The 11,696-nt window shown below is 36.7% G+C and overlaps 2 protein-coding genes across 3 annotated transcripts; both read left to right on the forward strand.

Moving 5' to 3' along the window:
* Positions 1 to 6,066: 6,066 nt before the first annotated feature.
* On the forward strand, positions 6,067 to 6,588 carry LOC145629108 (uncharacterized). The gene has a single exon (XM_081681620.1). The coding sequence runs from the start codon at positions 6,067 to 6,069 to the stop codon at positions 6,586 to 6,588; it is 522 nt and encodes a 173-aa protein (XP_081537746.1).
* Positions 6,589 to 8,896: 2,308 nt separating this feature from the next.
* Positions 8,897 to 11,144, forward strand: LOC145642545 (uncharacterized). Of its 2 annotated transcripts, XM_081693753.1 has the most exons (4): positions 8,897 to 8,914; positions 8,961 to 9,170; positions 9,604 to 9,871; positions 10,617 to 11,144. In XM_081693753.1, the coding sequence occupies exons 2-4, from the start codon at positions 9,041 to 9,043 to the stop codon at positions 10,834 to 10,836; spliced, it is 618 nt and encodes a 205-aa protein (XP_081549879.1). In that variant the 5' UTR covers positions 8,897 to 8,914; positions 8,961 to 9,040; the 3' UTR covers positions 10,837 to 11,144. The 2 variants fall into 2 exon arrangements, with proteins under 2 accessions (XP_081549879.1, XP_081549876.1); XM_081693750.1 differs by lacking the exon at positions 8,897 to 8,914 and having other exon boundaries at positions 8,930 to 9,170.
* Positions 11,145 to 11,696: the final 552 nt, after the last annotated feature.

Here is an 11,696-nt window from a genome sequence, read left to right on the forward strand (position 1 = left end):
GAAAGTATACCTTTTTCTTTCAGATGGTCATCGAATTCTTGGCTCAAGTATTCACCACCTCGATCCGATCGAAGGGCTTTGATTTTCTTGCCAAGATGATTTTCAACTTCACTCTGAAATTCTTTGAACTTTTCAAACGATTCAGATTTATGCGACATTAGGTAGACATAACCATATCTACTATAGTCATCTGAGAAGGTGATAAAATATCGGTGTCCATTTCTTGTGGTTGAGGTCATTGGTCCACATACATCAGTGTGTATTAGACTTAATAAGTCTCTTGCCCTTTTCCCAGCTTGGAGAATGGCTGCTTAATCATCTTGCCTAATAAACATCCCTCGCAGTTCTCAAACGATTCTAATCGAAAGAGTCAAGAACACCTTCTTGTAGAAGTCTCTTGATGCGTTTGATGTTAATGTGCCCAAGACGACAATGCCACAAGTAAGTTTGGTTTGACTCCATGGTCTTAGCTCTTTTGTTAGTATTATTCACATTATAAACTTGTTTGTCCAGATCAAGCACATAAAGACCATTTTCAGAATGTGCAATACCATATAAAACATTATCAAGATAAAACGAACATTCATTGTCTTTTACTCGAAATTCAAAACCCTTGGCGTCCAACGCCGAAATTGAAATGATGTTTTTGGTAATGTTAGGAACATAATAAACATTATCTAGTTCCAAAACAAGCCCGGTGGGCAAAGACAAACTGAGAGTTCCTACGAATACAACACTAATTCTAGCTCCATTGCCGACTCGGAGTTCAACCTCTCCCTTCTCTAGCCTTTTAGTGTTCCTTAGTCCCTGAGAATTGGAACAAAGGTGTGAGCCACATCCAGTATCTAATACCCATGATGCTAAGCTAGTGAAGTTAAAGTCTATAATAAATATACCTGATTCAGAAGCAACGGTTCTGTTCTTCTTATCTTCCTTGAACTTGAGGCAATCTCTCTTCCAATGTCCCTTCTTCTTACAGTAGAAGCATTCAGAATTAGATTTATAATATGCTACCTTCTTCTCTTAATTATCTTTGGTAGCTTTAGACTTAGGCGGAAATGTTTTCTTCTTGCCCTTCCCCTTAAAGCCTTTCTTCTTCTTGCCTGAGAATTTGAACAGCTTGCCCTTTTTAATCATGAGCATATCATGCTTCCCCTCATCCTTGAGCGTTTGCTCTGCTTACTTCAACATACCTTGAAGCTCGATGAGGGTTTTCTCCATGTTGTGCATGTTATAGTTCATCTTGAACTGATCATAGCCTTTGTGCAATGAGTGGAGAATGATATCAATTGCCATCTCGGTTGAATACCCCGCATCAAGCCTTCCCATGTTCTCAAACAATCCTATCATTTTGAGTACATGTGGGCTTACTGGCTCTCCTTTCTTGAGCTTGCTCTCAAGGATCTGCCTATGGGTTTCAAACCTTTCAGTTCGGGCCTGCTCTTGAAACATATTCTGCAGTTCAGAAATGATCTCAAAAGATGTCTTCTTCTCAAAGAAAGTCTTTTGAAGCTCTTGAGACATTGTGGCCAACATGATGCATTTGACATCTCGATTGGCACTTTGCCATCGATTTAGGGCAGCCTGAGTCACCTCCTCATTGGGAGCCTCGGGCATTTCCTCATCAAGGACATATTCCTTTTGCTCTTGCATGAGAACAATTCGCAAGTTCCTTTGCCAATCAAGAAAATTTGGCCCACTCAACTTCTCCTTGTCGAGAATTGAGCGTAACGAGAATTGGTTGTTTGAGTTATTTGAAGACATGATTATACAATTGAAAGAATTTGAAATGAAAAACCATTCATGAAATTTAAATAAGATTGAATTCATGCATTTTTAATCAAACTTATTTAAAACGTCTTCTTCACACATTTAAATTTGTCCCCAATTTGGTGAGAATGAGTCTATTCCAAGATCCGAAGAAACAAAGAGTGGTTAAGAATGCTTTGGCTTGTCTTAACACTCAATCTCCTAAGGTAAGCAACGCTTTGCTAATGGCTCCAAGCCACTCTTGGTTGAATTAATCGTGGCATCTAATGCTCTCTCAACTATTTATTCACTTTGTCACGACATGTTAGGACTCCATCACTCATATCGTTGAGTACAACCAAAACCAACTTGCATACCCGGTATGCCTTACGCTCCTAGGAGAGGTAGTGATGCCTCACATTGGCGTAGCCCACCACTACCCTCGTTCGGTTGGTAAGTGTCACTACAACAAAATAAAGCAAAGGTAACAATGGAAAACCATTGCCTAATATAAAAAAAGTGTTGCCTTGTAGCTAAGGCAACACATATGAGGCGTAATTTATGCCCCCGTTGTCTATTCATAAGGCAACACATTTTTATTCAAAGGCAACAATTTTGAAAGCCAAGGTAAAATGATACATAAGGCAACACTTTTACAAAGACAACAAATAAAAAATGTTGCCATCTAAGGAGATAATTAAAAAAATGTTTCTAAATGTTGTCACTCCCAAACATTTAGTAGTTGGTAGGGTTATCGAAAAACATAAATATAGATGCATTTGGCAACTAGCATGACCCCTTGAGATCTTCAAATCTTCAAAAGGTCTTTATTGCAACTTTCATGGCTACGTCTTCCAAGAACCTCCATCTTCAAGACCTGACCATAATTAAATGCAACTACTAGTATCTACGATTAGGACTAATCTAAATATTAAGGTACAAAAATACTCAACGGTATGCAGACCGTATTTAGATTTACAAAAATATATCACGTATCGTAGTCCGTATTTTCTATCCTAATCGGGCCCCACTAGTTGCCATTTCATAAAACCTGTGAGAGAATATACATTCCATTCATCCATTCACTATTTGTGAATGGCCCATGCATTTTACAACGATAAACAAGTAACAATGCATAAACACGCGTGAACTAGTAACTAATCTAGGCGGTTAATCCAATTAACACGCCTAATTAAAACTAGTCAAAGTTGTTTTAACCGGTTATGTAAATAAGCGCAATTAACATTTGAAGCTCCCACTAAATTCCGCATCCAACTTAATTAATCAAATTAATTAAGCCGGTAAATCCCAAAATTTGTCAAAATAAATTTTGCCAATGCCGCTCAAAATCGAGGCCTAGCCTCCAAAATTTATCAAAATAATTAAAACAAATTAGATTAATAAAATAATTAAAACGACAATTTTTAAGCAAAATACGTAGTCCAAAGTGTTTAAGTGCCTAACACTAAGACATGGAGTGCTCACATTTTGCACAACCGTTTGATGCTCAATGAACGTGGGAGTGGGCCCGATGTCGCTAAGCGTTACACCGCCCACATCAGCGAACTTTCACACATCAATAACGTGGCCCTTGATGGCCATGTTGAACGAATTCATTGCACTACATTGCTTCGCAAGCAACATCTACGCATACCCCTAATTACACGACGCATGCACCAAGTCCCAAGCGATGCACCTTGTGCTCGTGCTTGCTCTAGTCGCGGCCAGCCACGCAAGGCAGCACGCACAGGCGCGCACAGCACCTTGCTGCTGCTTGGTGCTTGCTGGCGCGCCATGCTGTTGACAGCAAGCAGCAGCCACACATCGGCTCGCGCGCAAGCTCGGGGCTGCATCCTTGGCAGCCACATGCGGGCTGCTATGCAGCCCGGCTAGCCAAGTGATGTGTTGCCTCGTTTTGCGTTCCATAGCCTCGGGATTTTGTTCCCAATTTTGCGTGACATAATTATTAATTCTAAATTAATTTTAGAACTAATTCATTTGAGCAAAATAAAAAATTTAAACAAGTCTAACTTAAATAAAATTTTTGAAGTACATGTAACCAAAATGATTCCCAAGAACCATTCTTTAATTAAATTGGTTTAACTTGGTGCAACAAAAATAATAGGGCAATTACTCACTATTAATTTAATTAATTTAAATTAACCTTAAGTTTTTGAAGAAAAAAAAGAGGGTTGGAAAAATGAACATAAATTCAATAAAGATTCCAACTTTAGTACTTGTGAATCCTTGAAAAATTATATCTTCCAATATGTAGATAAACAATTTTTCTATCACAAAGTTTCAAACTTTATGATTCCAATCAATTAAAATATGATTAAATCAACAAGGTTTAACAACAATTCATGGAATTTAGTAATATAAAGTTTCAATCACTTAACATAATTAAAGATTGAATCTTTAATACTTGGAAGCCTCAAAGAACAATAATTTCACACTTAATGCAATTAGTTTGCAATTATGTGAAAAATAAAACCAAGCATTCAAGCACAAATTACTACCAAGTAATTATGCCTAAAGAGGTTTAAAATTGCATATAAAATATGTATTGAACCAATTACATAACCATCATAAATATGCAATTAATTTTCAAGGTTAGAAAGACTTAAAATTTTTCGTAAAAACGAAAAAACCATTTCCATAACACATTTTCCACCCAAAATTCACTATTTTTGGGTCGAAATCTGGGTTCGGGGCTGAAGGTAGCTTAAATACGAAGTTAAAATAGATAATACGAGTTACTAATCTAATTAGCAACTTAAACCAGAAAAATTAAGCCATAAAAATTACCTTGAAAAATATTATGATTTAAAAATAAACGAGTGTGGCTCCGATACCGCTGTTGGGGTTTGGTGAGTCCGACTCACCGCGGAAACAACCCTGACCCAAAGAACCACTCGCAATTAATAAAACCATAAAGCATAATTAATAAACACGAGAAAGGGAAAACCAGAATATACCTTTGAAGCGTGCTTCGCCCTCACAAACGGGCTCGTACTTGAAAGCTCTAGCTCCGAAAATACCGAGCCTCCAACGGTATCCACCCACAAAGGACGAACACCGACTTTTTAGGTCCGCTACCTTGGAGTTAGCAAGGTCCGACCAAAACCCAAGTGTTAATGGAGTTTAAGAGTTTTTGCATCTAGCAGCCCGCGTGTGCGGGGCCAGGCTGGGCCGGGTGCTAGGGTCGATTCATTGGGGAAGCATGTGAAGGGAGTGTGTTTGTGTGAGGACAAGTGGCACAAGGAGAGGAAGGAGTGGGGAGCAAGTATGGTCCCCTCCTCTCCAAGTGGTCCTCACTTCTCTTTACATACAACAAGGACACTTGTTGATTTATTACTAATTTTGCCGTCTCGTCTTTTACTATTTTTGACTCGACTTTCGACGCTCAGTTTCGACACTCTGAGCTTGAATTTCCGACGTCTAAATATTTAACACTCAGGCGACGAATTAATTTCTTCCGACTTAATTCGTCGGGTCGGTTCGTATATTTGCTTGGGTGTGACCCGAATGGTTCAGTCAAGATTAAGCTGTAATATTAATTATACATTAATATTATTGATCGGAAGCGGCCTCCACCCAGGCATTCTGATCACTTGACCTTACTGAATATATTAGCTTTCTAATAATTATGAACCCGCTATCAGAATAATACACTTGTTCGAAGGACACCATTCCTTTCAAAAGGTTGTATTTGAGATGGGAGCAATGAAGGCCCCCGGGCCGGACGGTTTTTAAGCTTTATTCTTCCAAAAGCATTGGGATTTAGTTACGGATAATGTTTATAAGGTGGCGGTTGATGCTTTGAATGGGAAGGGTCTTCCGGAAAATTTGAATGACAATTCATTGTTCTCATTCCTAAAGTTGATACTCCAGAACTTGCAACTCAATTTCGCCCTATTAGCCTTTGTAATGTGACATATAAAATTATTACAAAGGCTATTGTCAACCAGATTAAACCAATGATGCCTCACTTAACATCATATACTGGAGACAAATCACAGATAATATTGTGATCGTTCAAGAGGTCATTCATACGATGAGAAACAAAAAAGGAGGAAAGGGTCTCATGGCGATTAAAAGATTTTGAGAAAGCGTATGATCATTTAAAGTGGGAATTCATTCATGACACACTTTATGAAATTCGCTTCCATGACCTTATAAATGAGCTCATAATGGAATGTATTACTACCTCATCGATGCGTGTGCTTTAGAATGGAGAACTAACCCAAGCCTTTAAACCGGAGTGTGGCATTCGACAAAGGTGACCCATTATCTCCATATCTTTTTGTGTTGTGTATGGAGAGGTTGAACCAACTAATTGAAGAGTCCATCATAGAGAATGGATGGAAACCGATTTATGCTAGCAGGATTGGTGCAAAGCTCTCCAATTTATGTTTCGATGATGACATAATCCTTTTTGTCGAGGCAACCGTTGAGCAAGTAGTGGTTTTTCAAGAGTGTTTAGCTCGATTCTGTAGTGCTTCTGGACAGAAAGTGAGCTATCCTAAGTCTTGGGTTTATTTTTCCCAAAACATGAGTGTGAATGAGACGATAGGTATTTGTAATGCCCTGGGTATTGATGCCACTGCTGATTTAGGTACATATCTCAATATGCCTACTCTCACGAGTAGAGTTACTCGTGATACCTTTGCATATTTATGTGAGAAAATTGATCAAAGACTTGTGGGATGGAAGTCTAAATACATCACTCTTGCTGGCCGTATAACACTAGCAAAAACAACTTTAACCACGATGAGCTCATATGCAATGCAGACTGGCAAAATCCCACAAGCGATTTGTTACGAAATTGATAAATGAACTAGGAGATTTATCTGGGGTGGGGATGAGGAGAATAGGCGCATCAAACATATTGTGTTGGCGTGTCTTGACGGAGCCAAATACTTTATGGTCTTGTGTTCTTAGAACAAAATATTGCAAAGGGAGATGTGATATTGACATGTTCGAAGCTAAATCAAACATGTCGAATGTTTGGAGGGGCATATCAAAAAATGCTAATCTCCTATGTGTCTCGTGTGGCCGTTGGAAATGGAGCAACAACTTTATTTTGGAACCACAATTGGGCTATGCCTAGTCCACTTCGAGCTGCTTCTATTGATATTCCCCTCAACTTGATGGAGCAACAGTGGAAGAGTTATAGGATGGGGAAAATGGCTGGAAGTTGGACTTGTTTTTGGAGTTACTGCCAGCTAATATTCTGAAGTTAATTGAAGCCCATGCCTTGCGTGATGATCCAAACACAAGGGATTTATTATATTTGGGTGGTTCTTCGAATGTCAAATTTAATCAGCTATGAAGATTATAAGAAGGGATGATGCTATTGAAAATGAAGGTGTTAAGAACCTAATTTGGAAGCTCAAAGTACAACAAAGGACGCAAGTTTTCCTTTGGCTTTCTATGCACGATCGTATAATGACAAATGCAAACAGTTACAAGCGAAATTTAACAGGCAACCCTTGGTGTAATAATTGTAACACTCATGAGGAGACCTCTCTCCATGCTTTTCGCGACTGTCGTGCAGCTAAAGAGGTCTGGCGTCAGGTGGGTGGACCTGCCTCACACTCGAGTTTCTTTAGTGGCACATTGCAACAATGGATCTCTCGTAACATTAAGGTACAAATTCGCAGCAACCTCTCTCCTGAAATCTGGCCTACTTACTTCTCTATTGCTTTGTGGTGGATTTGGAGATGGAGGAATAATTATGTGTTTGATAGAGCACAAGAGAATCCAATTGATATAAATCAAATTCTTCTTGCGCGTTTTAAGGAAGCGTGGCGTGTGTTAGGTAAGGATGTAAGTAGTTCTCAACAGCCTGCTAGAAACCTTGAAGAATCCTACATCAAATGGTTGGCTCCATCTATTGGATGGCTTGCGTTGAATACTGATGGTGCAATCAAAGGAGCACCAGGACCAGCAGGGGGAGGGGGAGGGGAGACCTAATCCGTGACTATACTCAAAAGTTTTTGCATGGATTTACTCTCGAATTGGGGAACTGTAATGCTTTCATAGTTGAATTAAAAGTTATTAAATATGGTTTGGAGTTGGCGTAGAGAATGAGGGCAGCCAAGGTGCAAGTGCAGCTAGACATTCAAATTGTGGTAGCAGCTCTAAACAATGAAGAAGTTCACCGAGGACAAGGTATTATATCATTAGAAGGTGCAAGCAGCTCATTGAGGAAAATAATTGGCAAGTGCAAATTCATCATATCTACCGTGAAGCAAACAGGGTCGCTAATTGGCTAGCAAATAAAGGTGTCGTCCACAACAACAATATCGAGTTGATTCAATTTCCTCCTATTGAGTTATGACACATCTTACATGATGATATCGTAGTGGTGGCTTTGCCGCGTTTAATTCCTATTTAGTTTATTTATTTTTTTTCTATTCTAGGGCTTATATACTAGGTGAACCAAGATGTAACTAATTTTTTTACTACCCCTATTTTATATTAATTGCAACAATTTACCATTTTACGTGAAATTGTTACAAATATTATAAAACAGAGGTTATAAAAAACATGGAGCATAAAAGGAATACACCGTGGACATTGCATCGGGCATGTTTATTGTTAACATCTTTGATCTTTCTATTAATATATTTCTAAATTTTTTGACATGGAAAACAATGGTGGAAAATTTATCCTTCAATCTCTAAAACACAATTCTAGGAAAACCATTCTTTCTCAAAATAAAATAAAAAGAATGTTTTTATTTTTAGAATTATAACTTACGATGTTTTTTTTTTTTTTTAAAAAAAAAAATCAAAAAAGAAAGAGAAACGTAGTAGTAATGGATTGGGGGGCGTGACAAAAGAGAAAGGGGAGCGGGTGATTTTTACAAAAATGCGAAGATTCCCTCGCATATTCCCTCCCTCTTCTTTTGACTGCCCTAAATAATTAAGAATTTAAGATCATCATCAATCAATATTCATACATACCTCCCTATCAACAATACAATCCAATCTAATCCAATCTAACCCTTTCTATTTTTCACTTTACCCTATTATTTCTTCCCCCAAATCTTATCCTTTTTTTTAATTCATTTATTAATTATTATTATTATTATAAATAAAAATCCAACCTACTTTTCCTCTTTCACTTTCAAAATCCCCTGTTTTCTTCTTCCCTCAACCACTTCTTTCATCCCCCTCAAAAAAAAAAAAAAAAAAAAAAAAAACCACTTCTTTCATCCCTTTTCCAAAAGAATCCTTTAAAGAAATCCCAAATATTAAAAAATTAAGCTAAAACAACAACAATGGCTTCCACTGCTACGCTTTCTGAGTCTGATCAATTCCAATTAATTCATAAACTTAACGTCTTTCGCATCCATGGCCGTGATAAAGGTGGCCGTAAACTTCTCACCATCCTCGCCAAATTCTTTCCTGGTAATTTCCTCTTCTTTTCTTCTTAATTTTAATTTTTTTCTGGAATTTTGTTCTTTGATTTCTGGATTTGTGTTCTTTGTTAATTTTTATTATTTTTTTTAATTCAATCTTAAATTTGTCTTCAATTTTTCAAAATTTTGTTTATTCTATAACGTCATTGCCTTTTGAATTACTCCGTAATTTCGATTTCAGCTGATTTTATTGTGCATGTTTTTTTTTCTGTTAATATTATCTTGTAAATTCTTTATTCTCTTTCTTTAATTTCCTCGTTTCCTTTTTTTTTTTTTTGGCCTGAGTTTGTAAATTTTTATATTGATTTCTTTAATTCCGTCTTCAATTTGTCTCTTATTGTTTTTTTTTTCTGATTCACAATTTTTATAATGTAATTTGTATAGAATATATCTAATTATATTGTGCAATTTTTCAATTGAAGCTCGAATTATAAGGGTGGAAGTGGTAAAGAAATACTTGGAGGAGAAGATTTACCCAAAACTCCTGAAAAAAGGTGAATTTTCTGTCCTATACATTCACACTGGTGTTGATCGTGGAGAGAATTTTCCTGGAATCTCAGCCCTCCGATCTATCGTCGACAACATCCCACCGTCCGTTCAAAGCAGCCTTGATTCTGTTTATTTTCTTCACCCTGGTCTTCAATCTCGCCTCTTCCTCGCCACCGTCGGCCGCCTCTTCTTCTCCTCCGGGTAACTTTCTCTCTCCTCTTTTTTCATGCGCATTTTAGTCATTTTCCTCTTTTTTGCTAACTTGCGCTGTTATTTTTTTATTTATTTATTTTTTGCTAACGTGCGCTGGTGGCCTATGTTGTTGAATCTTTGTTGATTGGTCAAATATTGATTGAGTCGATTAAATTTAAAAATTATATTAATTGAGTAATATGGATCTTAATATTTTATTTTTGTAAAATTGTGGATCTCAAATTTGTTTGATATTGTTTGGTAATTATGGATCTCTTGATTGATACTCCCTCCGTCCCAAGAAAGAGGAATGTAATTTAGGGGGAGAGAGTTATTGATAATTTTGTACTTTTATTAACCGGTTGTAAATGCAAGATACAACCTAGATTATTTGTTTGCGAGATTGTACGACGAAGATCCGATCCTTAATTATATGATAAAAGCTTTGGATAATATTCTCTATTTTTGTAATCCACTTTACTAGAAAAATTAATGTTTTCATAATCTAGTGTCGGTTATTATTACTCCGTGTATTATATTATGATCAATGTTTCTACTTTTATACAAATATGATTAAGAACAAATTATAATGTTGTTTATAGAAACTTTGGATTATACTATACCTCGTAAGAATTCTATAATTATTTATTTACTCTAATGATTAATCAACTAATAGTGTGTTTTGTTTCCTAATGTTTCTTTTTGTTTTGCTTTACTGAAAAAACTAATAGTGGGTTTTGGTATGGTGTGGCAGGTTTTATGGTAAGGTGAAGTATGTAAGCAGGGTGGATTTCCTGTGGGAGCATATAAGGAGGAATGCAATAGAGATTCCTGAGTATGTGACTGATCATGATGAAGACTTGGAGCGCCGTCCGATGATGGACTACGGATTAGAGAGCGATCATCCAAGGGTGTATGATGCACCATCTGTTGATTCTCCGATGGCTAGCTTCTCTATGCGGTGCATCTCGTAGCACTGGATCATTACCACCTCTCCTCTCAGCTAAAGGCAGCAACCAAATTATGGATAATTTTGTGTTGTAGTTGGGGGTTTGATTTCAAAGTTTTAAAGTTTGTAGTATGAGGTTCTAATTTTTAAGATTTGGTCTTTTTTCAGTCCTTTTGTTTTTGTGGAAAGAAAAGAGAAAAATTGTACCAAAAAAAAGGGTTTGTGAATTATAATTTGCATATGTACATAGAGTTGTGAAGATTGTGGAAGTTGAATGAATGAATGAGATGATTATGCATACAAATTTAATGAGGATTTTTAGTTTTACTCTGATTTCATTTTTGTGTAATTTTGCAAGCCTTTTCTCCTTAAATGGTGATTGCTATTGATGACAGATCCCGTAATCCTTTCTGGGAGTGACCTAAAGATTGTCTCATTCCTTTGAGTGATATCATGTCTTTCCCATTTACCCCCCTTGCTTATGGGGATTGTGGAGAAAGTATAAAGATCTTATTGTTAGTCAATACTTCCTCCGTTCTTTTTTACTTGACCTGCTTTGACTTTTACACTATTCACTACTCTTTCTTTGACCGTCTTTTGTGAATAATATGTAAGGAAAAATATATTGAATTCGTCTCAATAATTACTATCATAATATATAATTTTTGTTATGAAATATTGTGTGGATGACCATTATCCTCCTTATATCATTTCGAATATTCTAGATGTGGGTTTATTCTTATCTAAACCTATTTGTGGATATCCATCTTGTATCATTCTAGAACTCTCTAGATTTTATGACTTATTATTCTCCAATCAAACCCTATCAACTCTCTAGATTTTATGACTTATTATTCTCCAATCAAACCCTATCAATTGTACAGT

Source organism: Chenopodium album, chromosome 1 (assembly GCF_948465745.1).
Source record: "Chenopodium album chromosome 1, dcCheAlbu1.1, whole genome shotgun sequence".
NCBI classification, from domain to species: domain Eukaryota; kingdom Viridiplantae; phylum Streptophyta; class Magnoliopsida; order Caryophyllales; family Amaranthaceae; genus Chenopodium; species Chenopodium album.